The 26,756-nt window shown below is 41.9% G+C and overlaps 2 protein-coding genes across 2 annotated transcripts; one reads left to right on the top strand and one right to left on the bottom strand.

The window, feature by feature from the left end:
* Positions 1 to 1,140: 1,140 nt before the first annotated feature.
* LOC121765865 (TGACG-sequence-specific DNA-binding protein TGA-1A-like) lies at positions 1,141 to 4,349 on the top strand. The gene is made up of 9 exons (XM_042162139.1): positions 1,141 to 1,464; positions 2,225 to 2,377; positions 2,475 to 2,549; positions 2,763 to 2,822; positions 2,937 to 3,014; positions 3,106 to 3,169; positions 3,321 to 3,595; positions 3,734 to 3,958; positions 4,038 to 4,349. The coding sequence occupies exons 2-9, from the start codon at positions 2,234 to 2,236 to the stop codon at positions 4,188 to 4,190; spliced, it is 1,074 nt and encodes a 357-aa protein (XP_042018073.1). The 5' UTR covers positions 1,141 to 1,464; positions 2,225 to 2,233; the 3' UTR covers positions 4,191 to 4,349.
* Positions 4,350 to 6,511: 2,162 nt separating this feature from the next.
* On the bottom strand, positions 6,512 to 12,922 carry LOC121765342 (protein ACTIVITY OF BC1 COMPLEX KINASE 8, chloroplastic-like). The gene is made up of 21 exons (XM_042161456.1): positions 12,235 to 12,922; positions 11,816 to 11,951; positions 11,008 to 11,174; positions 9,994 to 10,114; positions 9,793 to 9,893; positions 9,541 to 9,639; positions 9,253 to 9,363; positions 9,089 to 9,168; positions 8,927 to 8,996; positions 8,777 to 8,850; positions 8,607 to 8,676; positions 8,406 to 8,494; positions 8,194 to 8,318; positions 7,982 to 8,062; positions 7,837 to 7,897; positions 7,683 to 7,737; positions 7,493 to 7,591; positions 7,326 to 7,415; positions 7,182 to 7,241; positions 6,906 to 7,029; positions 6,512 to 6,780 (listed from the first exon to the last, which is right to left on the bottom strand). Exons 1-20 carry the CDS (start codon positions 12,706 to 12,708, stop codon positions 6,913 to 6,915), a joined length of 2,280 nt encoding a protein of 759 aa, XP_042017390.1. The 5' UTR covers positions 12,709 to 12,922; the 3' UTR covers positions 6,512 to 6,780; positions 6,906 to 6,912.
* Positions 12,923 to 26,756: the final 13,834 nt, after the last annotated feature.

Below are 26,756 nucleotides of genomic sequence, written 5' to 3' on the forward strand. Positions count from 1 at the left end.
GATTCCAATCATTTGATATTCAAGAATTAGTATACGCACTTCTGTAGCCGGTGCTACCCACTCTCCTTCACTTATTTCCAATTCCATAGTTTTTATAAGCTTGTTTTTCTACATTAATTTAAACGCATGAAGTTTATCTTTCATTTAGATAATAACACAATCATTTTGTAGAAATGCTTTTCTTGGTTTTTTATTTTTATTTATGGTATTTGAATTGATGGTATGTTATCTATAGTCCTTAATATCACTTGTTTAGTTTATTATTTAAAGTCACACTATAGTAGAAAATTCCAAAACTATCTTCTTACTTTTTCTACTTCCAAGGCTGAGGGTTATGTTAGTAAATTTCATGTAATTTAAGATTGATAGAGTGTTGCACATATTATTATCACTCAATTTTCCATGATAATAAAACACAATTTTTTCAGCCTTAATTCAACAGGCACTTGCCCATTAAACGGGCCACATAGAAAATTTAACCGACATATTAAACGCTAGATTGGACCATTAAATGCATTTTAAATGTGCCTATCTACCAAATGAAACACACCTAAAGTAAAAACCATATTATTATCTTACCAAGATTTTTGATATAGCCAATTTCAACCGTATGACTTTTGCGATACGTATTGAAGAAATTCTGTGTATCAGAATTTTACGGCACACCCAATTTCGATCATTCATTAGAAACCGCACATCCATGGGAAAATAAAAGGGAGAAATTCAAGTGAAATATTCTCTTTAATTTATAAAGCAAACCAAATCCCTTTTTTCTAAAATCGAATTTTCATAGTGACACAACGCTTCAGGATACCCGATACCATATCCGAGTTAAAAATAATAGGGGTTTAAGACCTTCAAAACCTAATTTTATCATATAAAGAAAAAGACAACATGGACCTCAAATAAATCCAAATTTCTACAAAATTATTCACCTAAATTAAAACAGAAGCAATTAAAATAGGAGTATTAATTTGTTGTTGGAGGATGATGAGAGTAAGAATTGTAAGTGAGAGTTACCTGGTGCGCATATTCAAAGTGTAAGGCATAAAACTACAAATATACTCACTGTTGCTTAGTTGCTTGCTTGTTTCTTTCTTAGTGGAAATCTCACCAATAAATATTTCACACACACACACACACACACTTGCTTCAAATTACTAATATTCACAATCACATTTATACCTTATAATGGTAGTGATAATATACTCTATTTGCCACTATTGTCTCAAGTCTTTTTTCTTCAAATAGCATAGTTTATTTCCATTTAAATATAATTATAATTTGAAAAATTAAAAGGTATTGCGTTCACAATCATATTCATATTCGCCTCTCTTCTTCAGCATTAAAAAAAATGGAGTCTTGAATAGTGTAATTTAGTCCCACTTTGAAGAGAGCTGCTGCTGCTTGATGTTGAGCAGAAGCTTATTCTAATAGTGGCCTCTTTCTCCTCTCCAATAAAAGGTCAATCTTTTCTCAATTATTTGTTTTTTCTTTCATTTTCAAGAATATAAAATTTGATAAATGGGCTGTGAGGAATATAGGCAGGAACATGTTTAATAGTTTATCCTATTGCTTGAAGCTTTCAATACCAGATAATTCTTGAAGCTTATTCTCTATTTATTTGATTCCCTTTTCTCATGATAGAGAGGATTTTAAGCTAAGGTTTTAATCAAGATCAAGAATTTCTCCTATTGTTGACAGAAATTTCTCCTATTTGCTGTTTGTTACTTGCTCTATATATGTATATTGAGCTTTGTAATTATACAAGTTTCCATTGCCTTTTCTTGCCTTGATTTTGATCTATAATTACCAATATTAGAGTGGCTTTTGCTTGGTTGGAAATTAAGATACTGAATTTAACTATATGAATGAGGATCAGATGCTGTTTCTGATTTTGTGAATGAGGTTATTGAGATCATTAATGGCTTAGAATAGATTTGATATGTGAAACCTATAATTTCTACCTTGTGAATTTTGATGAAGTAGTTGCTGGTTCTCTTCCATTGTATATTAACCTCTTTAGCAAGTTCATGTGAAACTATTGAACTGATTGCATGTTTTGTGCTGATGAAAAAGTTCAACTGTTTTATGCTGTTCAATTGATCATTTAATCTCGAGATTTTGTTTGAAAAGTCGTCTTTTTATTTGATAACAGTCATAATAGTTGGACTAATGGCATCTATTGTTCGACTCTTGTGGTTGATTCCGTTCTGTTAAACAGCCTACAGTGATGAATTCTACATCCACGCATTTTGTTCCCTCGAGACGGATGGGTATATATGAGCCGATCCATCAAATGGGTATGTGGGGAGATTTCAAAGCTAACGATTGTCTGGATGCATCTCCTCTGATGATCCTAGAGGTTGAAAATCAGGTACAATTAACCGTTTTGTGCATTCACGTCTCTGAGCTCGTTTTCAGGAGTTATCTATGTCCAACTTGTTGGCTGACTTGGTTTCGTATGTGTCTAGTCAGAGGATACTTCACATGGAACGGTAGGATCTTCAAATAAATACGACCAAGAAGCGAGTAAACTGCCTGATAAGGTATATATCCACTGGCCTCATAACTCGAATTGGGCATTTATGTATCGATCATCAAAAGAAGTTAGATGTGTTGTCACTAAGTATGTTGTAGATTGCAAATGAACGAAATAGTGGAAGACGATGGCCTAATGCCTTCGATAAATAGCACGTTTCTTGTGCATCTTCAGTTCCAAAATCTCAATATCCCTGTTAAATGTGGTGACAAAACCTTAGGTATTAAGGCGTCTAGCACAAAACCGTGAGGCTGCTCGTAAAAGTCGTCTCAGGAAAAAGGTACAACGAGTCTATGCCAAATCGTACACAGTATCTATCACATCTACTAAACTGTTAATTATCCAAATGTCGTGTCTGTACATCGTTAGGAGCTAACCACAGTTTCGGTTCCAGGCGTATGTTCAGCAATTAGAAAGCAGTAAACTAAGACTTATTCAGTTAGAGCAAGAGCTTGGCCGTTCCCGGCAACAGGTAAAATTCAGTACCTAATCTTTACTAAGTTGGACTGCACTTTTCAACTTCCATTGCCTCTTTGTTTGAAGACGCGTACTTATCGTTGCAGGGGCTGTACGAGGGAAGTGCTTTAGATGCTAGTCCACTGGATTATGCTGCGAGTACGAACCCAGGTTCGTATACTCAAGATCCGATTCATCCAACTTTTAATCATCTACTCATTATACAAAATTTAAAGAGGGCATGTTATAACTTCATCACTTGTGTGATTGTTTTCTCTTTTTTTTGTGATATTCGTCTTAATAACAACATTGCACTTTTCAGGTATTGCTACGTTCGAACTGGAATACGGACAGTGGGTGGAAGAACAAGATAGAGACCTATCCGATCTGAGGGATGCTTTGCATTCATCAGAAACTAGAGACTCAGAGCTGCAAATATTCGTTGACGGAGGACTTGGGCGTTATTTTGATCTTTTCAGAATGAAAGCTATAGCAGCGAAGACCGATGTTTTTTATCTCATGTCTGGCATGTGGAAAACTTCGGCTGAGCGCTTTTTCTTCTGGATTGGTGGATTCCGGCCTTCTGAACTTCTAAAGGTACGTAATCCACCGCTGATGGTTCAGTAGCCAACCTTCTCGGCTAATGCATTCGTTTATTGAGACACAATACATGTCGCGTTGAGACTTTAACACGTCTCTTGTTGTTCTGAGGCTTTAATGTTTATCTGGAAACAGGTTCTCTTACCACATCTTGAGCCATTGTCCGAACAACAACGTTTGGAACTTGGAAATCTGGCGCAGTCGTGTCAGCAAGCAGAAGACGCGTTATCACAGGGAATGGAGCAACTCCACCGAATAGTGGGGGAAGCGATAGCCAAAGAGCTCGGGGAAGGGAACTCTCTCCCAATGGTTGGTGCTGCCATTGAGAAGTTGGATGATCTGGTGAGGTTCGTGGGCCAGGTAAGGTGTAGGACTCGTTTTTTCGATTTGAGAAATTGATGATGAAAGATTGGTATTGAATTCTTGATGATGGAAACAGGCAGACCATCTGAGGCTGGAAATTCTGCAGCAGATTTTGCGGATACTCACCACCCGGCAGGCAGCTCGAGGCCTGCTTGCTTTGGGTGAGTACTTTCAGCATCTCCGGGCATTGAGCTCGCTTTGGTCATCGCGGCCTCGTGAATCGTCATAGTTCGTGGAGCCTCTCTCATCACCTATGTGTTGGTGTGTATAGTTAGTTAGCCAGCTACCAAATCTCAGTTGTGTCTGTTTGCACATTTTTTATCTGCTTCCTGTCATTCAACAGTTGTAAATATAATTTACATGGTCTATGATTAATTGCATTGCTTTTTGCGGCCGCCCTCTCCCGGCTGTCCGTAGAGCCCAAACGTCCCCTAGAGTCGAGTCGAAAATAGCATGATCACTCCCTATACATGTAGAAATATATTTGTTTTGAATACATATTAATTAACATTAGAGCATCCACAACCGTGCTCTTGCCAGCGGCACGGTTGTGGGCCCGACCCCACTTTTTCTGCCTGCTCTCTGGCAAGAGCACAACACCCACAGCTGTGCTCTTCCGCAAGGACGAGCACAATTAATTTAAAATTCAATTACACAAAAACATTTCCATAATACTAAAATTCATTAAAAAACCACAATAAATATTACAAATTACAAATAAAATAAAAAAGACATAATTAAAATCCTAAAATTTAAAAATTACATAATTAAACTCCTAAAAATAAAAAATTACATGATTATTGGCTAATATTACCCGAGGAAGACTACGCATCCGGCGGCACCAACCCCAATTGTTTTTTGAGACCCAATATCATGTCATCGTGCGTTTGAAGTTGCGTGGGGGTCATAGTTGACCTATCGGCCATATTGAGTTGGGCCAAAAGGGCCCACAACGAGTTGTTCGGGGGTGGAGGTGGAACATAGGGTGCGGGTTCGGGGGCGGGGGGCGATGGAGTCGTGGAGCGCCGGCGGTCGGCCGCCGCCTTCTTCCTTCCTTGCGGTCGGCGTTGGGAACCACTTGGTCCGGCGTCGGGGCTACCCAAGTTAGTTCAGGCGAGTTGGCTAGCCACTTCTTCGGAGCCGGAGCCGGAGTCGGATAGGGATACCGACCTTGACCGTTTGGAGGAGCCGCTAGAGGAGGATGTTACCCCTCCCATATACCTCGGGTGGAACCGCGTTTCCTGCCAAACGTTGATGTACTTGAACGACTTACCGTTCAAGGATTGGTAGGTGCTCAGCGCGGCAGTGATGATGTCGACCTCGCTCCGGCCACTCCCGGCATTCCGCAACTCCAGGAGGAAATAGCCATTGAACTTGCCAATTTCTTCGTTGGCTCGGCCGATGCAGTTGCGCACCATACTACATCGGCACCATACTCTCGTTGCGCTCGATCGTTCCCGGCGGCCGGTTTGCATTGTACCGGTTAGAGACGCGCCACCAAAAGTGATCGCCGGATTGGTTTGTGCCAACCGCCGTATCTTCGGAGATTTCGAAGTACGCCTTGAACAATTTATCCATCTCCGCCGGAGTGTACGGTGTGCGGACACCGGCGCGAGTAGGAGGAGTCGGAGTTTGGGAAGGGGCGGTCGACCTAGGCTCCAGTGTCCTCCCGTATCGCCCTTCGGAGGCACCTTGGTCGTCGATTGGGTATAGCCGGTAGCCACCCGGAACGACCGAATCTTAGGTGAGAGGAGGGGCCGAATATTCCGTTTCCGGACTAGGAAACGGTTGTCCCCCGAACCATTGGGGGTTCCAACCGTGAGAGGGCGGGTTGTCATCGCCTTGGCCGGACATTGTTAGGGTATGAGAGAATGAAGATGAAAATGGATATGGGAGAATGAAGATGAGAATGGATATTGGAGAATGAAGATGAGAATTGTGTAGTTTGATGTGAATTTTTGGGTGTGAAAGTGAGGGTATTTATAGATGAAAGTGTGTATTTTTGGGGGGAAAAAATAAAAAATAAAAAAAAGAGTAAAAAACGGTAATAAACGGTTATAAATTTTTTTTATCGGTTTTTTTAATTAAAAACCGATTTTAAATAAAAAAAATTTTTTTTGAAGGCAACGGCTATGCCGTTGCCCAATCCCGTGCCGCCACGTCAGCTGCTCAGCGGCGGTGCTTCGCCTTGCCAGCGGCGGTGCTTCGCCTTGCCAGCGGCGCGGACGGCGGTGGCGACCGTTGCCACCGTTGCGGATGCTCTTAGTAGCCTAATGGTTAAGTAATTAGTCTTTTAATCTCTATTTCAACCTCAATGGCAACATATTTTTTCCTTTCTTTGTCTTTTCTTTATTTTATCAGTTAATACTAAACCTCTTATTATCGAAATAAACCCTTTAATATTAGTACTTTTACTAGTTTACATATACTATAAGTTCTATTTATTTCAAGAAGTCTAATCATTTACACTACTAGTGAGGATAATTGTAAAATGTTTGCAACAATTTTAGAAGTTTTATTTATTTCAAAAAGTCTAATCATTTACATTAGTGAAGAAAAAAGTTAAGGTATGAAATATTAAAGGCAATTCATCCCAACAATATGTTTTGTGCAATTTTCATATACATTCTTACATATACAGCAAGGAATGTTACAGCCACAAAAATCAATCCTCGCCCCACCCCAAACTTGCCACATTTCTACATTCTCAAATTTGGTAGTAATTTTTTTGGAATCATGTCTCAGCAAACCTATGATTTATCATGTCAGTCGAAACGTAATGAATCGCTTTACAAACCGTCATCTCAATTCCGCTCAACCTGCATAACAACAGTATATAATCAAGCACGCGCAACGCAAGCCCTCTTAACGAAATCAACAACGTAGAGCAATAGGAAGCCACAATTTTTCTTTATGGTAATGTGCCATTGTGAACATCACTTACCATTTACTTAAGTAGTACCAGTGATTAGCCTCTCTCTTTGGTCAAATTTCTTAACCTTCACAATGCCGATCAACACCTTCAACCCGAAAAACGCACAAAGGACGTATGCAATCGTAGCAGGCACCTGCAGACCAAAATTTTGTGTCTATCAAAAGATGTACAGCTTAAAACTGGAAGATTCGCAGCCGGTGGTGTTGAACAATATCAACTAACAGTAGCAGATATTGTCCCAGGCAGCATTAAATCTTCCATTGATAGGTAAATCTGATGACTTACATGGATGGAGTTCACATACAAAATTGTAGCCAAGTTTATCAGACTTCCAGCAGCAACAATCTGTCGGTTTACTCATAATGTTTAGCGAAATCGAGGAATACAAGGTCAAAAAAATATGTTACATTTTTGTATGCACAAACTTACATTCCCAATTGTCTCTTGAACAGTTGCAACGCGTTGGAAAGCTCTCTCAGATTCCAAAGCTCGTACGCGAAGCTTTAAATCGCCTTGCTCCTAACAAAGATGGATGATAAAAAATGATCAGAAAAATAATTCATGCTTTGTTAAATCTACAGATCAAGGAAGACTACCAATCGTTGTATAACTTCAGCCAGCTTTTCAACCCTATTAGCCTGCCTAAATAGATTGTAAAATGCACGAGCTTGTCGATCCCATCTTTTCCTGAAGTCCTGGGAACAGGCAAGATCGGATTTTTAGCAAGTTTTTCATTTTTGAGTCCTTGATTTATATAATGCCAAAAGAGCCTCTGCGCAAACTTGCCTTTATAATAACTTCAATGCCCGCTTCACGGAACTTTAACAATTCCAGAGCATAGCTGTGTAGAAAAACAAGTATACATTAGTCAAAATAAAGATAATCTAAGCTTATGGTTATTGATACTTTTGTTTAATTTCAGAAATCTCAAAATGCTTACGGTTTAGCAATCTCAGTGATGTCAAATCGAGGATCGAGTCCCTTCCCAATACCATCCAACACTATACAGATAAATGAACTTTAGTATCAAACAGCACTAAAATATGTCAGTAATGTACTATGAAGTACGAACTACCGTGAATTACCCGAAAAGGATCTAACAACAAAGGTAAAAGTGGCAGGAAAGCGGAAAGGTTGATCTGCTGCAATAGCCAACAAATCTTCACCTGTTAAAGCACAAACCATCAGATTTCATTTCCCTAATCAGCAAAAGTAGATAACTTCACATAGAATAATTAACCTGACTCATTAATGTATTACCAATTGTTTAACAAATTAATCCACAGTAACAACTTACCAATTGCAGCGAGACGTTGTTTCTTTTTCTCGATCTTTTCCTCTTTGGTCAATGGCTTCTTGAATCCAAGTTCCACCGTTGCCGTTTCTCTCTCTTTTCTTTGTGCTGCAAGGCGCTCCTCGAAGCTACAGTATTTCAATTTCACCTTAGTGTGTAGTTTTTTATTAGCATACTCTGGCCAAAGAAAGCGTTAGCTAGCCACAAATGAAAACCTGTTGAGGAAGAACTTTGCAGTTCGTCTAACAGCCGTTAAATCTCCAGTTGGTACCAGAACACCCATTTGAAACATTGCTTGAAGAACCTGCATTAAATTGAGGGTTATCGCAAGTGAATCAAACATAACATATTGAATTAAAATTCAGACGTATCAATTATGTTCATAAGCAGGAGATAATTAAATTTTGAGAAATGACCTTATCGGCATCTTTCTCATAAACTCCATAAAACACTTCTAGCAAGCCCTCTCTGATGTTAGGACTTATGCTGCGAATGTTTACATCAAGACGTCATGTTGCAATAAAGATAATCAAACTATAATCAAGGAAACAAATATTTTCTACAGGACTGCAGATAGAAAATACACCTTCCCATCATTCCAAAGTCATAGAAGATCAATCTTCCACCATTAACATCATCCACGGCTATATTTCCAGGATGCTGCAGAAGAAATTAAAGTACGCATGTTAGTCAACGAGCAAACAGTTCCCGAACAACAAGAGTGAGGAGCACTCACCGGGTCCGCATGGAAGAAGCCATGAGATAATATCTGCTCCAGGTAAGACTCAACAGCGTATCGACCTAATCTAATGTGAATTAACAAATAACAATAAGTGTTCCAGATAAGTGAAGATTAAAAAGACAATGTGTAATAAAGTTAGTGAGCTTAGAATTATACCTCTTGCGGTCAACACCCAACTGATCAAGAGCTTTTATCCTGTTTATTTTGATCCCCGGAACATATTCCATAACAAGAACCTATCAGCCATGGAACTCGTCAATAAACTACATAAAATATCTAAGACATAAAATTTCCATCTTTGACAATTCCTAAGTTCGAACCTGTGGAGTTGTGTACTCCCAATATATAGATGGAACTTTCACATAATCCATGTTTTTAAAATTATCTGCAAACTTCTCTGCATTAGCAGCTTCTTTAGTGTAGTCAATCTCCTGAAAATTGTTGCATCATAAATATTTTAGATACAAATTATGTTAATATATCGAGAAAATCACAACAGAATGTTGGATTGAATAAATAAATAAATATTATGTGTGTGCCTAAGTGTATGTGTTGCCATATCCCACATATAAGTTAGCCCACCTAAATTTTCGAACGAAACTTCTTACCTGGTATAAGACACTTGCACATTCATCGTATATGGCGACCCAGTCCCTTTTAGCACCATCTGATTTTGGATCTATTTTCTGGAGATATTCAGCTATCACCTGAGGAAGTAAGAAAATCAGAGCAATACACACCTCCTATGTTATTGTTTCAGAAGAACGAGATTCTTGTGCTCGGCAGCTCATGAAAAGCTGATTTAAGCCAAGAACTAGCATAAGGAACTGAGCACAATGAACAATCACAATCAAACTTACCCTCAAATTCTTAAGGTCTATGTCAAAAAGATCCTTCAATCCAGGTCTCTGTACTTTAATAACAACTTCCTGTCCCTTCAATTTTGCTCGGTGAACCTGACCTACAAATTGGAAACATTATTAGTGTGATAAATAAAACCTTCTCAGTTAATAGAATATTTACTAGCCTATCACATTGCGTCAAGGGTGAATTTGATATACCAAGACTTGCGGCAGCAATTGGCTCTCGGTCAAATCTGTCAAATATATCATCCACGGGAGATCCAAGCTCTTCCTCCACTATGGCTACAGCAGTTTCTGATGGAAAAGGAGGAACTTGATCCTGCATGAAGTAGCTAAGTAGATTACTTTCACTGACCTAATTTTATAATAGGCTAACTACTTCTCAAAAATAACTTCTTGATAACAAAAATGCAGAGGTAGTTGTGAAGGAAGAAGGCAGATAGATAGAGCCAAAAAGAGTGTTCAAATATGGTCTAATAGCAATGATGCTATAATTGTATTTTCTTTTACCTTCATTGCTAAGTGAAATTCAGTAATTTAAGTTTAACTAAAACGAATTATGAGAAATTTCTTTGGCAAGCATGAAGTTTCACAAAAGTTATCTCTTATTGTAACACTAGAGGCAAATCTGTTGCAAATATGTTATAGTAGCTCCAACCTACAGACTTCAGTCGGATAGATGATTATAACAAGCATGACAGAATGTATATCTCAATTTAATATCTTTAGGGATATTGGTCACTCCCTAAAACCACAATCTTTAAAACTGGTCTAAAATATCACAAACTTTACATTTTGTTTGTTATTTCCCACGGCGGATAATCACCATATCTGACTAACTTACGTGGCTTGTTATCCTATTTGGCACTACTAAATCAACGTGACTTTCTGCGTGGTTTTTTATTCTACTTGCAACAAACTTAAAAACTGGTCTAATATATCTTATATATTTCACGGTTAAACACGTAGAATAAGTTTTCGCCGAAAATATCACATTTGGGTTGGGTTGGGAAATAACACACGAAATGTAATGTTCATGATATTTTAGACCAAATTTAAAGTTCTTATTTCGAAATACCAGAATTTGGCCAAAGTTCATGGTATTAGGAACCAATATCCTATTTCTTTAATAAGAAAGCACTAAGTATTCAAGGGATAAAATCCCAAGAAGTTGGAGTGGAGCATTACAAATTTCAGATAAATGAGTTTTACCTGGAGCTCTGACAATTGATCAACATATTCTTGAGGAAGTATGTCTACTCTTGTAGAGAACTGCTGACCAATTTTGATGAAAGTAGGACCCAGTCTCAAAATATTTTCCTTCAACCACTTGGCCAATACCTTCCGCCTCTGAGATTTCTTTTCCTCGGTCATTCCTCCTGCACATGGATGGGGCATCCCTTATGTAACATATAAGACAAGTTGGGGAGGGGGGGAGGGGGAGGGTCATCCTGTCCAAATTGTAGGTGAGCTTATTAACCAAAAACCACATCATAAGTAAAATGACAAACCATCCCACAGAAGAAGCATCCTGATTTGAACCAATGGTTCTTAAGGAATAGAAAATAGTAGCAAAAGCACATAAGTCCAAGAAACATTGCTTGCAGCAGCATATTGAGAAAGCTTGTCAACATTTTGGCATCTTTCTTTTGGTGGAAAAACACATTCACCACATACAAGTCTATTTTTGAATTCTCTATATAAAGTAAAAGAAATAGCAATTGGTGAGATAGTAAGTTGGTAAATAAACAGAAACGAGACTCCACATACAGAGAAGAGAAATGTCTTACTAGAAGATTTATGATCAAACAAAAGAAAGAGAGAAAAGTATAAGCAAAGTGACAGACACATTGTATAATGTGAAATGTTGGTAAGAGAGGTTCTAGATATAATAATCAGCAAACTATAGTTACCCCTTCAGTCTCTTCGGCTTCCAAGTAATCCGCATACTCATACAACACAACTATATATTTTTCTCTAACAAATTTGCGTCAAAACTACATTAGCTGAGGAAGCTAACCTCTGTATGAGAACTTCTGATTGCTTAACCAAGCCTTGAATACAAAACTGAGAACAAACCCCCATATTTCCAAAGTCCTCTGAATCGTCGAATAAGTTTTAAATCTGTTCCATCGGCCACCAGGGGCAACAGATACCTATACAAAACCATGTATAGTTATGTACCAATAAATTCGTGTCACGCTTACAGCCAGATTTTCAAATTCCTACTACATATGCATCCAATAAACATAAACTCAAAACAAGCCCAGCATTCTCGAATTCTTTTACCCATTATGAAGTCATCAGGCATCCAACTTCATAGGAAAATAACATAAAACCCAAATCACTTAAACTTAAAGAGCTACCAAAATTTGCCTAGGTTTGAGCATTACATCAAAAAACATTACACCTTTGATTATCGCAAAACTAACAATATACCTCAACTTGATCTTGTTCTTTTCTCTTGAACCAAGCATCCTCTTGCCCTATCTCTTCAACAGTTTTTTTCTTTCCACTAATCACCTTATCTATTTTCACTACTTCCACTCCACTTTTAGCAGCCACATTCCCATTTACATATTTTACCAAATTTTCATTTTCTTCCTCAACTCTCGCACTTCCATTAGCATAACTCCGAGCTGAGCCATTGCCATAGGCAGAGCTCCCACTACCATTCCCATTCACACTACGATTTAACCTAATCTCCAATTCTGCATCTCTCTCATCAAGAAGAGTACTTTCCTCTCTCCTCACAGCCCTAATTCTAGTTCCTGAAATTCTGATAGTACCTCGAGGCTTAAAGCTGTGGATTCTAGAAGGAGAAAGCTTGAGAATTTTGGAGGGGTTTTGAAGAGAAAGAAAGACAGGCACGGGGTCAGGCAAAAGTGTGAGATTTCTTGATAAAGTAGCCATCTTTTTTCAATTCTTGAACCTCAATAAGCAGAAAGATCCTTCCTTTATTAGATTGCAGAAACTGAGAAGTGAAGAGGGGGAATGGTGGTGGAGAACTGGAGTTGGTATTTTCTTTTTGGTTTATTTTAATTTAGAGAAATGGACATTTTAGAGAATGTGAGGCTGAGGATGAAGAAGTGCCCGTGGTCGAAATTGTCTGGCAGCTGAGATGAGTGTTGGGGCTGCATCGGTCATTACAGTTACTCCCACCGTCCGTTATAATCAATGTGAGCCAGTAATTTTGTGACGGGCCCAAGAAAAAGAAATATTTTTGCTATATCACCGTTAATAGTTGCATGTATCTCTTGATATTTTTGTCATCAAAATTAATAGTAGGAAGAGACTTTTATGTTTTGTCTTGACGATCTTAAAAATAACGGATTGTTTTTAGATATATACTACTATCTCCGTCCCATTGAAGATGACTCACTTTCCTTTTTGATTTGTCCCAACTAAGATGACTCATTACTAAAAATGGAAACATCTTTCTTTCTACTTTATTCTCTCTTACTTTACTCTCTTCATTTCACACACAAAATAAACTTGCATAAATTCTCGTGCCATCCAAGGAAGAGGTCATCTTCCTTGGGATGGAGGGAGTAGTACTCAAGAATTAAATGCATATCAAACAAATTTAATCTAATCGAGAATTATTGATATAAACACTTTGTGATGACATTAAAAAAGAAGAGTGAACTACATCAAAAGTCCCTAACGTTTCCATTTGTGTCACTGCAGACCCCTAACAAAAAAATCGCCATATAACCCTAACCTTAAACATAATCACATATCGTGTTTTTTGTGACTATATTGCCCTTAAGCCCTAAAAGGGTATTTCGGTCATTTCAGTGAACATTCTGACATCGGCGGCCTGGCCTGCATGCTGCTACTTTACTGTTCCTGACACAAGTGATGGTTGGCGGGCGATTGGACATATTGTGCAGCCATTTCGTATTCTTCACATATACGCTTGGAGCGAGAATTTTAAAACATTTTCAAACTATTCACAATTTGACTCTGCACTTCCCTCCACACCACTTCACTCCCACACCCCTACTCAGTATCTGTTGTAACCTCCCTTCGTCATTGAAATCTCTTGCATGAATGGCGCCAAAACGGAAGCGAGTTGGGTCCTCTTGTGCTTCCTCCTCGCGAAATGGGTCTCGGCGTAAAAAAACATCCCGCACCATCGCCATCGCCGTCGCCACCACGACCACCTAGACATGTGGATACAGAAACCTGAGATGTCCGAGATCCTGAACTAGATTTTTTCTATCCCGAAGAAGAATACAGTAAGTTAGGCTTTAAAATCGCAATTTACAATTTCACTGATACATAGTCCCAGTTTGTGATTTAGGGCTCCGAAATTTCTAAATTTTGGTAATTTAGATCCATGTCTTGGTTCGATTTATTTCCATTTCTCAGTTTGTCAGAAGTTAGGTTATTTAATTTGTCTGATTTTGAATAATTTTAACAGAGGACGCTCCTGGGAAGTTTTCCGTTGCTTTCCATCATGGTGGTTCGTTCTTCGAAACCAAAGAAGAGAAGAAGTATGTTGGGGGTTATTTGACTTTCTTCGACGACTGCGACATTAACCACTTCGAGCTGATAGACTTGTCTAGTATGTTATTTAAGTTGAGGTATGACAGGAAGACAATTTGCGAGTTTTATTACTGTCATCCAAAGTATAGTCCTGGCTGTGAGGCGAAAGTAATAGGAGGCCCTTTGATGCCCATTGTTGAGGATGCACACCTAATTGAATTCCTCAAGGTTGCTGCTACTAGCATAAAGCTAGTTCATATATACGTTTTGGAGATAACCCGGGCGGCCGCTATACTAAAAAGATGACAGGTGAAGGGCAAGAGGTTCTCAAATTCTGGCCGCCGAAATCCGCAGGAGTGATTATTGAAGAGATTGAAGAAGCTCAACCAACTGTCCCAAAGCGTCCACCGGGAAGGAAGAGAATGCAGAAGCAGGAGGTGGTGCAAAAGAATCAGCCTTTGATGATTGGGTGGTATGATAAGGATGTTGAGTTCGATGAATTTCTTATAAAAAGTCTAGAAAATGACCGTGCTAAGAGGAAAAAGGGACGACGAGGTAGCACGTCAAAATTTGGTGAAAGCCTTTGAAGAGGTATCATCCGAAGCAGCACCGTTCGAAGCCCCAGTCTCTGAGGTTGAAGCTATGAAAAAAGTAGCAGATGCTATACCAGCAGTGTCTGAGGTCGAACTTATGCCACAAGTTGAAGTAGAGCCAGAAGTTGTTGAAGGTATACTACAAGCAGTACCAGATGTTGTTGAAGCTATGGCAGATGTTGGAGAAGTTGGAGGAGAAAACTTCCATGCACACGTGCAAGAGGTAATTGGTTGTGATTTGCAATAAATGATTATGATATAGTACCCCCGTTTGTGAGTTGTGATTTACATGATTGATTTTAGTACCCCGTTTGTCAGTTGTGATTTACATGATTGATTTTAGTACCCCGTTTGTTAGTTGTGATTTCCATAAATGATTTAGTACCTATTTGTGATTTAGTTCATTTGTGTTTGTGTTCTGTTTTGTTGTGTTGAACATTCCACACTAACTGGTCTCAGTGTCTCTTCCAACTGGTCCCAATGAATTTAGTACATTTGTGTTTACTTTTGTCTGTGTGTTGATTCAGTTTTGTTTTGCGTAGGATGTAATTGGTTCGTCATGGTTTGAAGATGCAACTGTGGGTGTCAATGTACTAGAAGGATGGTGGGTGTCAACCACAAGCGTGCATACGGGTTGACAATTCATTCTTCCCGATTCTTGAGGACATTACCCATGAACAGTTCATGTCCGAAGTTGACACCCTTGTGCAAGAGTCAGCTCCAACTGTTGTAGTTACAGAAGAAGCTGAACCAACTGCAGGAGAAGTACCCCAACAAGTTGCCCAAGATGATGCTTATTGTCCTTCTTTCGAGTATGTTACGGACGGATGCCATCTTCATAATGAGGGATCTCTGAAGAGGTTACGAGGTGCGTAGGTGTCGTTCAAGTGAGGATATATCCTACTGGCAGGATGAAGATCCTAACTAAGCCTAGACCTCGTCTTCAAAGATTCCTCAACCCACTTCTACTGATCAGTATAGTGGAGGTAAGGGTCGAATCCCACAGAGATGGTGCGTTTAAACTACTGCGGTGATGTTTTGGAGGGTTGGTTAGCTACCACGCTCGGGTTGAGTTTCTACCTAGGCGAGTAATTAAAGGGTGGCGTCCTACTGACTAGGATGAGGGAGCAGATCATGGAATGCAACTGTGTACGTGGAAATGAGGGGACATGGTGTAACAGAAATTGTTTGGAAAGGACGATATTTCTATTTTTGGCTAAACAGAATATTCAGAGTGTAGTGGAGGTAGTGGTGACTAGGCTGACAGATCTGCAGGTACAACCAGAGGTGAAGGACAAAAGAAAGCAAAAGTAAATAAAAGTAAGGTGGTCCCCAATCTGGATGTAGACATCGTCTTCTCCAACAACACAACTTAAACTCAGATAACAATTCCAGATCCAACCCGGCAAACGCAGATTAACAACTCGCGAACACAGATCTAAAACTAAGAAATCAAATCTGAAATCAAACGCTGAAACTGGACTTCTGCATGCTGGTCAACATGAAAGATCGATTCAGAAAATAAAACGAAGCCTTGCATGCAACGATCTACTTCCAGATCAAATAGTACATGTTTACCTATCCTAAAGAAATTTGTTACGTAACAGAATTTAGAGATTTAGCACTTAAAACACCGAGAAATCTTAGATCTAAGCTAACTAGACAAGGAAAGAAAAGAACACTACAATGAACGAAACGGAAATCAACTTCATAGCATTAACACGTTCGGATATCCAAAGCAAGCATTTCAAAACAACAAAATCCCAAAATGTAACAGAAATCCAACGTAAAGACGGAGAACTAATTAAACTACGAAAGCAATTTAAAGATTGTTTGCCACTCCGGGCGATAAAATCTCTGACTGGAACTACGATCTAGCTAACTGGAACGGACGATGACTGGAACTCGGGAACATTCTGAACGTCAGGTGATCATGGCTCGGCGAGGCAAGAAGTGGACACGGCTGAAAGACTGAAATTACCGAGAGAACTCTCTACCTAAAGATGATGGTGAATTGAAGTCTATCCCCCCGGCTTCTCCTTCTCTCTCCAACTTGGCTACCTTTTATAGGGAGGCTACCCTTGATTTTAGGGTAAATCCTCGCTGCAATTTGACTTCTTTGCCCTTAATTGTGGGTAATCCGTCCCAGCTATCCGTCTTCTTCATCTCAAGCCGTTTTAGCACGTATACGGATCAGTATGAGACCATGCTGGCGCTTTTTCTACCCGAACACTCCGGAACTTCCCTACTGGCCAGAACACTTATCCTGCACACTTTGAGCAACTGCTTTGCAAATATAATCATTTAAACCTGTCATACTGACCAGTAACCGAGGCCTAGAATACGACTTATCAAACTGCTCACACTTACCACATGCTTGCCCTCAAGCGTGAAGAACAAACAAAAAGCAATAAGTCGCATTCTAGCCTGGTTACTTCCCTGCCCGACTCTACCTAAAACTGGACTCTAGACTACAACGACGAAGAAGAAAGAAAACACAAACACAAACACAGAAATACATAAAACACTAACAGATTGGGCTACATTTTCAACCATCCCTCCCCTCGGGATCAGGTGCAATCCGGCCTTAGACAGCCTTGAACTTCTGCCGCCCCCCTCTTTCTCTCCCAGTCAGTACATCTGCTTGTCAAGATCGCCCACACTCTCGGTCAACCACTAGGTTCACTCAGTCACTCGCACCTCACCAGGAACGTTAGGACTGAATTCTCACATCATGCTCAACCACAATTGCTTTGGACTTAGATCTCACGTGCAGCTACTGAAGGACTTTAAGGCTTGTAACGGGGCTGTTGGGTTGTAGTGTTTTGGGTAGATGTTCCTAAGGCTCTAAGGTTCAAAAACTTCTATTTAATTTATGAAGGGGGATTGTGTGCATCAGGCTTCTGATCAGTTGCTTTTCTTAGCTGGTGCTTCTGGCTTGAGTTTCCAACTGGTAGTAGGCTTCTTGTGGCTTCGCCACCCTTATTCCTTCATTTTTTTGTGTGGTCAAATCTCTGACCATTTTCTTCTTTTCTTTCTTTCTTCCTCTCTTTTTTTTTTCGTGGCTTTGCCACCCTTATCCCTTCCTTTTTTTGGACCTGGAATGTCTCCCTGGTCGATTTTCTTCTAACTTTCCTGCCCAGCTGGTTTCTGCTTTTTTCACACTTCTTCCTAGCCAGTAAGCTCCATTTGTTTCATGCCTTACACACAGTCCCAGGGGCTAGGGGTGTTTATCTGGGTATAAAAGGTTAAGAAAAAAGGGTTCTAAAGGTGGTGGTTTTTTTTTTTTTTTTTTTTTTTTTTTTTTTTTTTTTTATGGGGGGGTTCCTACTGCCTTCAGTATTTGCTACCCGTGATCACTTCACCCTAGGCAAATTGTGGCAGCCTCTCTTTTCTTTAAGTGTATGTGGAAAGTGGTTCCACTTTAAGGCTTATAACTCACATTTTAGAGGGCTTTCGTGTTTGGCTCTAAGTGTGGGCTTTTCTCTCATACTCACATCATCCATACTGGTCAGGAGGTACTAAGGAGAGTGGTTTCGGTTTTCCAGCTTGTCTTATCTCCCTCAATTCCCCTCACCTCCAGCTCAGGACGGTTGAGTTTTAAGCCCAAATCAGCACACAACATAAAAAAACTAGACCTAAAAAACACAAAACGAGCACAAACACAGAACACACATATATACATCATACTGGCCATTACGTCCCCCCTCCTACTTCACAAGTGTCTGCCCCAGATAAGGCTGTGAAGTGAAAAAAAAGTACTGGCCAGTATGGTAGACACACAGACAACAAAATAACAAACAAAAATAACAACTCAAACAGAAACTTCTCACACTTAGGCTATGGAATAGGCTAAGTGGGAGAGGTTTGAACACCGGACAAAATCCACTAAACAAAGAAACACGTATATACAAAAGAAACACAGAAAACATGCTACCAAGAAACAAACCCTAACTTCTCACACTTAGACTATGGAATAGGCTAAGTGTTATGAAGTGGGGTTTGCTCGCAAACACAGATTATACTACCTAACCGAATACCACAACATAACAAAAATACGAAAAGTTAAAAAAACTTAAAAAAAAACTAACTTGGTCAGTAGGGGGGGGTCTATCGAAGTCGCCTGCTCCTTCGTGGGGCAGGTGGTGCAGGTTGTTCCTTCGGGTTGTCCTCTTCCGTTCCAGTTTCATTTTCCTTCGCCGGCTCCTCGGCTCTTGCCGGCACCTCGGCGTCCGCTGTCTCTTGCTCATCTGCTACTCCGGTCTCTTGGATATGTGGTTCATCAGTCCGGCCACCATGGCCACTCGGTCCTGCAGCTTGCTCCTTCCTCAGGTAGGTCATTTCTTCTAAGATGTTATCCATACTGGCTAACATTCTGTTCATTGCTTTTTGCATCTTGGAGTTTTCCTCCCCGAGATCTGATACGATAGCTTCCATGGCCGCCTGCCTCTGATGCATCATATCCTGCTCTGCAGAGCCCTTCAACATCCTTTCCACAACTCCTGCCAGCTTGATCACCTCTGCCTTCAATTGCTGATTCTCCTCTGCCATTTCAGTGACTGTCCTTTCTAGAGCGGCTTGCTTCTGAGTCAGTATTCTCTGCTCCGCAGACTCCTTCAATACCTGTTCCATTGCTGACGCTAAACGAATCATCTCTTCCCTCATCTGTCTATTTTCCTCAGCCATCTTTTCCACAGATTGTTCAATTCTGTCTCGCCTCTGGTCATGTCCTGGTGCTTCCTGAGCTGTTGCTATCCGAGCAGTGGGTATTGCCTCTTCTCCCATCGCATAAAAGTAGGGCACGCCCTGCCTCATGTACACCGTGTTCGTTCGGACGAACAGAGGGATGTCGAACAATCCTGGGGCGCTCACCATCGTTAGTGGGGTTAGGTCTTCGTCCTCCGAAACGGTGATGTTGTTCCTCATGAAGATTCCCAATATATGGCAGAGGGAAATATTCCGTGCTGGGTGAGTTGCGACGAGGTGACATGTGTATGCAGTCCAGAACCCTAAGTGCAGCTTCTTGCCCTTTTTTGCACACCATATAAGGTACAACTCCGTCATTGATGTCCGGACTGCCGAATTAGACTGCCCCAAAAGATTGTAGTCTAAAAAAAGTTGAACCAGGCGTAAAACGGGGTCGCTAAGGTGGATCGATCGGGAGATCGTGGATTGGAACTGCCCTGCTCCGGGGTGAGTAAGTTCCTCCCAAGCCGACTGGGGCTCAAATTCCACATGCCGGCGGGGAATCCCCCGCTCCCTGTTTCTCCATTCAAGTCCTATTGCCTCCTCCAAACTGCATATACCCAACCTCACAGTCCACTCAATCAGATTCATCCTAATTTCTCCTCCAAATACCCTGAAGCTAACACACTCTATATCCAAATCAGTTGTGACTTCGAATCGAAAAGTTGCGAAAAACTCCTTGGCCAAATCGACCGGGACACTTAACTTCTCATTCCTCAACAACCATTCAAAACCCAACTCATGCAAAAGGGCTAGAAACGATTCACTAATTTGCATCTCATCTAAGGATGGGAGATGAATTACCTTTCCACACTTAACCTTCTTGCCTTTTGCGTCCTTTGTGCGGTAAACTGACTGGAGCTTCTTGTCGTCAAACAACTTCATCTCTTCCACAACGTCATCCGTGAGTTCCACCGTCCAACGCTTATACCGGAGTGGTTCGGCAGGTGCATGCAACAGTTCTCGATGATCGTTGGGGAGTTCCCGCTCCTTGTATTCCTCCTCTTCCATGGTTGTGTCGCTATCTGATTCAGATTCTTCACTGGCCTCGTACTCACTATCGCTCTGTGTCTGCCGGTTTGATGGGGTCCTTCGGGCAGTCTCAGTGATCACTATGCCTGTGTTCGGGGTACGCATTCTTTTGGTTTTTGATTTTTTCTCCACAACGGTCTTGCCCTTTCTTTTCCTTTCTACTTGGTATCTAGCTTCCTCTTCCGCCTCGGTTGGTGGCGTCTCCTGGGTAGTGGAGCTACACTCTTTCTTGGCATCTTCCTTCTCCAATTGTTCGGGGCTCACTGACTCGGGTGCGAGGTCCAGTCCCTCAGCCACCCGCTCGGCTTCCACACCCTGATCCTCTTGCGCCGGACAGGGTTCGTCGTCACTCACGATCTCTAGGGGATCCTCCGCCGTGTTCGGTTTCGCCCTGTTGGGTGTCCACTTACCCAAACAACGTTGCGATTTCCTCTGCGGTTTGGGTGGCTCTGCCTTGGAGCCTGTTGTCACTACCAGTTTCCTTCTGACGGGGATCGGTTTAACTACCGGAGGTGCCCCTGGGGTGGATGCCTCTACCTCTGGTTCTGTTGTCTCTGTTCCTGCTTCCTTGGCTTCACTCTGCTTTTCCCTCTCCTCTTCTCCTTCTGACTGGGATGTCTTATCCTTCGGTATGGGTTCTCTAAGAGCTTGTTCATTCTCTCCTACTGATCTTGGTGCGAGGTCCAGACCCTCAGCCACCAAGTCAGTTGTCTCCTCTCTTTGGTTTACCCTGTTCATTATCGAGTCAAACTCCTCGTCCGTCATGAGGCCCTGTTTCCTGGCTGATTCGTTCAGATCTATCTCTGGCCGTCGTACTTCTTGAAATACTGGGTCCTTCTCGGGCGTCATTTTTGCTCCGCCACTCTCTCCCTGGGTTTCCCTTACTTGGCTGGACCTTTTCTTTCGCTCCTCAGAGTCGGAGCTGTAAAACGCGGCGATAGCTTCCAGGTCTGCCGAATCTGGTGCCGAGGGTTCCGATGCCGCGGTGGCTGAGGGAGATCCTTCCTCCGACTGTAGTTCTGCGTGTCTGACCTGTGCATGAGGAATTTCACTGGGTGCGGTTCCTATGCCCCCCGTGTGGCCGAAATTGGTCAATGCCGCCGTCCAGTCCCTAGTCGGGTCTTGTTGGCGAAGGAATACCATTACGGCATCCAAAGAAATAGTGGCCGGCGGTTGAGCAGTCGGTGCGGGTGGTTGGTTCGACTGTGGTTGGGCCTCCGGGGTATCTTCTCGCAGCGGCTGCGTATCTTGGGTGTTCGCACGACGGGGCTTGATTTTCCTCGCGATAGCTTTCTTACCCATGACTGTAATTTGTGATTTGACGGTAGAAATTAGGGTTTGGTTTGAGAACGATGGTTCTGTGAGAGGGATAGAGGAGAATTTCTTGAAAGGTATTTTGGAAATGAGGGTTTTTGAGGGAGAAAGGGAGGGTCGGTTGGTTTAGTTCGGATTAGAAATGGCAGTTGCAGGTGGTTTCAACCGGCTATCAGTGGTTACCGGTCATGCCGCTTCATGTGAAAAGTGGTTGGGCGACAGGCGTTGGTTCCTGATTGGCTAGCGTGTGTACTCTCTCTGCTCCACACCATTCCAGCACTGCCACCCTGCAAAAGCTGCACACGCTTAATTCAAATTTACGTCCTATCCACAATTTCCCTCTATACTTACCTATTACGGAAAATAATTCAAAATGGCACTTAAATACAAATTGGAGTGACACTAAATAGGTAATCTCTTGGTCAAAGTGTACCCCAACCTAAATTTAAGGCCCGAAAATATATTTTTGGATTTTTAGAAAATTTTCAAGCATGCAAAAAATAATTACGTATATACAGTATTTACATTCTCCTTAGGTAATTTGGAATCCTACCTGGCCAGTATATGCAGAATATTATCAAAATGAAACTAGCCACGTGGAATTCCAAATTCCTATCTTACTAATCAGTATGTGACCTTAGTATGTGGTAGTAGTGGAATTTCATCCACTACCCCCACCTCACTATTATCCCTAAAGATTTTTAACCTATGTCCATTCACAACAAAAGGCTCAGAGTTAGAAAGACTCCCTGAAATCTCCACCGCTCCATTAGCTCGGAGGGCTGTTACGATGTACGGTCCTGTCCACTTAGATTTGAGTTTCCCGGGCATTAACTTCAATCTCGACTGGAAGAGTAGTACTTTCTGGCCAACATGGAGCTCCTTGGTTCTCAGATTTCTATCATGCCATAATTTCGTTCGCTCCTTGTACCACATGGCCGAGTCGAAAGATTCCAATCTAAGTTCTTCAAGCTCCTGTAATTGCAGCTTCCTTTCCTCCTCACAGGCTGTAGCATCCATATTCACTTTCTGTACTGCCCAGTATGCTCGGTGCTCGATCCCTACAGGTAAGTGGCACATTTTTCCAAAAACTATTCGGTAAGGGGACATACCAATGGGGGTCTTGTAGGCTGTTCGATATGCCCAGAGAGCATCCTCTAATCTCACGCTCCAATCCTTCCGAGAAGGATTTACAGTTTTCTCCAAAATCTTCTTTATCTCTCGATTAGAGATCTCGGCTTGGCCGTTAGCTTGCGGGTGGTAGGGGCTTGAAAGTCTATGGTGCACACCGTACTTTTTCATTAAAGCTTCAATTGTACGATTACAAAAGTGTGTACCTTGATCAGAGATGATCGCCCTTGGGACTCCGAAACGGCTGAAAATGTGACTCTTTAAGAATTTGGCCACCTCCTTTGCTTCACACGTACTTGTGGCCGTCGCTTCTACCCATTTGGAGACGTAATCCACCGCGACTAGGATATACAGATTGCCATAGGACGAGGGAAAAGGCCCCATGAAATCCATTCCCCATATGTCGAATAATTCACAAACAATAATCGGTACTTGCGGCATCTCATCTTGGGCAGATATTCCACCGGTCAGTTGGCAACGCTCACAGCTCCGGCAGAACTCGTATGCATCTTTGTTGAGAGTTGGCCAGTAAAAGCCGCTATCCAGAATCTTCCTTGCCGTCTTCTTGGATCCGAAGTGCCCTCCACATGCTAACGAATGGCAGTGGGTCAACACATCCCGCTGTTCCCAGTCAGGAATGCACCTTCTTATCACTTGATCGGATCCTACCCTCCATAGGTAAGGGTCGTCCCAAAAATAATACTTTGCCTCACTCTTGATCTTCATTCGTTGGGCTTTGGTAACACTTGGTACCTCTGGAAGTTCTCCAGTTACTAGGTAGTTGGCCAGGTCCGCATACCATGGCTCCTGCCCTACCTTCTCTTTTCCTTTTGCTGCATCATTCTGACCAGTAAGTTTGTACACTTCTTCCCAATCAATTTTTCTGGGTGCAAAAATCACCTCACATAAGTGTTCCTCTGGAAACTGGTCGTGCACCTCCTCGCTGTTTCCTTCTTGCACTATTCTGCTCAAATGGTCTGCCACCTTGTTTTCGACTCCTCTCTTATCTTCCACCTCCCAATCAAATTCTTGCAACAAGAGTACCCATCGGATCAAGCGTGGTTTTGATTCTCTCTTGGTAACTAGATACTTAAGGGCTGCATGGTCAGTGTATACTACGACCTTAGATCCCAGCAAATATGGCCGGAACTTCTCGAAAGAAAACACCACTGCCAGCATCTCCTTTTCGGTGGTATCGTAATTCCGCTGGGCTTGATTTAGAGTCTTGGACGCATAAAAAATTACGTGCCTCCTCCCATCGATCTTCTGACCCAGCACGGCCCCTACCGCAAAGTCGCTGGCGTCGCACATTACTTCGAAAGGATGGTTCCAATCAGGAGCTCGTATGATAGGTGCGGATACTAATTTTTCTTTGAGAAGATCGAAAGCTGCCTTGCATTGCTCATCAAAAACGAACTCCACATCATTTTGAAGCAGTCTGGTAAGGGGTTGGGCGATTTTGGAGAAATCCTTTATAAATCTTCGATAAAATCCAGCATGTCCCAGGAAACCCCTTATTCCCTTCTGATCAGTAGGGAATGGTAATTTGGATATGACATCCACCTTGGCTCGATCCACCTGGATACCTCTTTCTGAGACTACGTGTCCTAGGACTATCCCTTCGGTGACCATAAAATGGCACTTCTCGAAGTTCAAAACCAGACTCTTTGCTTGACACCTTTCCAAAACTATGTCCAAATGATGAAGGCAAGAGTCGAACGAGTCTCCGTAAACCGTGAAGTCATCCATAAATATTTCTATGCACTCCTCAATCAAATCGGAAAATATGCTCATCATGCATCGTTGAAACGTACCTGGAGCGTTGCATAAACCGAAAGGCATGCGACGGTATGCATAGGTTCCAAACGGGCAAGTAAAAGTGGTTTTGTCCTGGTCCTCAGGATCCACGTGAATTTGGAAGTACCCGCTGTACCCATCTAGGAAGCAGAAAAATTTTTTCCCAGCTAATCTCTCTAATATCTGGTCGATGAAAGGCAAAGGAAAATGGTCCTTCCTTGTTGCGTTGTTCAGCTTCCGGTAGTCGATGCACATTCGCCAACCCGTGACCAGCCTTGTTGGAATCAGCTCGTTCCTCTCATTCTTGACAACTTGGATCCCGGATTTCTTTGGAACCATGTGGATCGGGCTGACCCACTCACTGTCCGGCACTGAATAGATAATCCCTAGCGACAACAACTTCAAGATTTCCTTTAAAATTTCCTCTCGCATGTTAGGGTTTACCTTCCTTTGAGCATCTCGATGAGCCTTCGCTCCCTCTTCTAGCCTGATGTGGTGCATGCAAACGTCGGGGCTTATCCCTACTAGATCTGTAAGGCTCCATCCGATTGCCTTCTTATTCCTATTCAACACAGTCAGTAGCCGCGCTTCTTGTTCTTTTGTGAGACTGCTGTTGATGATTACGGGATATGAGTTCTCCTCCCCGAGGTAGGCATACTTCAAGTTCGATGGTAACTTTTTTAGCTCGACTTGGGGTGGAAGTGTGTCTTCGGGTAGAGGGTTTTTCTGGGCCTCCCCGTCTTTCTTTAAGTCTTCCCCTGAAGGTTCTTCCGTACTGACTGGAAGCTTGGCCCCTGCGGCTCCAATGAACGCCGACTTTTGACAGAATTCCTTGATCGCTCCTTCTATTTCTTCGTCGGTCAACCCCTGGCTACTGATCAACTCACACCACGCAGCAGCTTCTTCGTCGGCCTGATCACAAGCATCTAAAGCCTGGAGTTTTTCCTGTAATAGTTCGGTCTCAAGAAAATCTTGGACTAGAGGGTCAATCACATCAACAAAGCATAGATTTTCAGAATCAATGGGTTTCTTCATGGCATCATTTATATCAAAAGTAAACTTCTCACCATTAAAATCAATGCAAATAGTCCCCTCGGCCATATCCACTATTGTCTTAGCCGTTCTCAAAAAAGGTCTCCCTAACAAGACTCCACTAGACTCTCTCGCTTCATGCTCACTCATTTTGATCACATAAAAATCAGCAGGGTATGTGAACTCCTGTACTCTAACCAACACGTTCTCTAAAACTCCCTCAGGGCTTATGCACGACCTATCAGCCAGCTGGATCAACACCCTAGTGTTTGACAGCCTCACTCCTTTCAGTCGGTTATAGATTGATAATGGCATGACATTAATGGAAGCTCCAAGATCACACATCGCATGTTCAACCTTCACATCCCCTATAGTTATGGGTAAAGTGAACATACCTGGATCGGCCCTTTTGGGCGGCAGTTTCTCTTGCACAATTGCGGATGCGATCCCTTCCACCATGATTTGTCCATCTTTTTGAGCTTTCCCGGCTATGAAATCCTTAATGAATTTTCCGAGCGGGGGTAGTTTCACGGCTTGGAGGAATGGTATGGTGACGTCCAACCTTCCAAAAATCGACAAGTAGTCGACCGGGTTCTCTTTCTTCCTCTTTGTAACAAATCGGAATGGGAATGGTTTCTCCCCTTTTTTTTCTTCTACGGGTTCCTCAGCAACTTTCCTCGGTAGCTCTTGGGTCCGAGCCTCCATTCTGGGTTTTTTCTCTTGAGGAGGTTCCTTCCTGGTCAGTAAGGCATCGGGTTCACCTCTTATACTTGGTGTATCATCCAGGAAGAATGGATCCTGCATTCGAGGCATGAAATTCCC

This window comes from Salvia splendens, chromosome 14 (genome assembly GCF_004379255.2).
Source record: "Salvia splendens isolate huo1 chromosome 14, SspV2, whole genome shotgun sequence".
In the NCBI taxonomy this organism is placed as follows: Eukaryota; Viridiplantae; Streptophyta; class Magnoliopsida; order Lamiales; family Lamiaceae; genus Salvia; species Salvia splendens.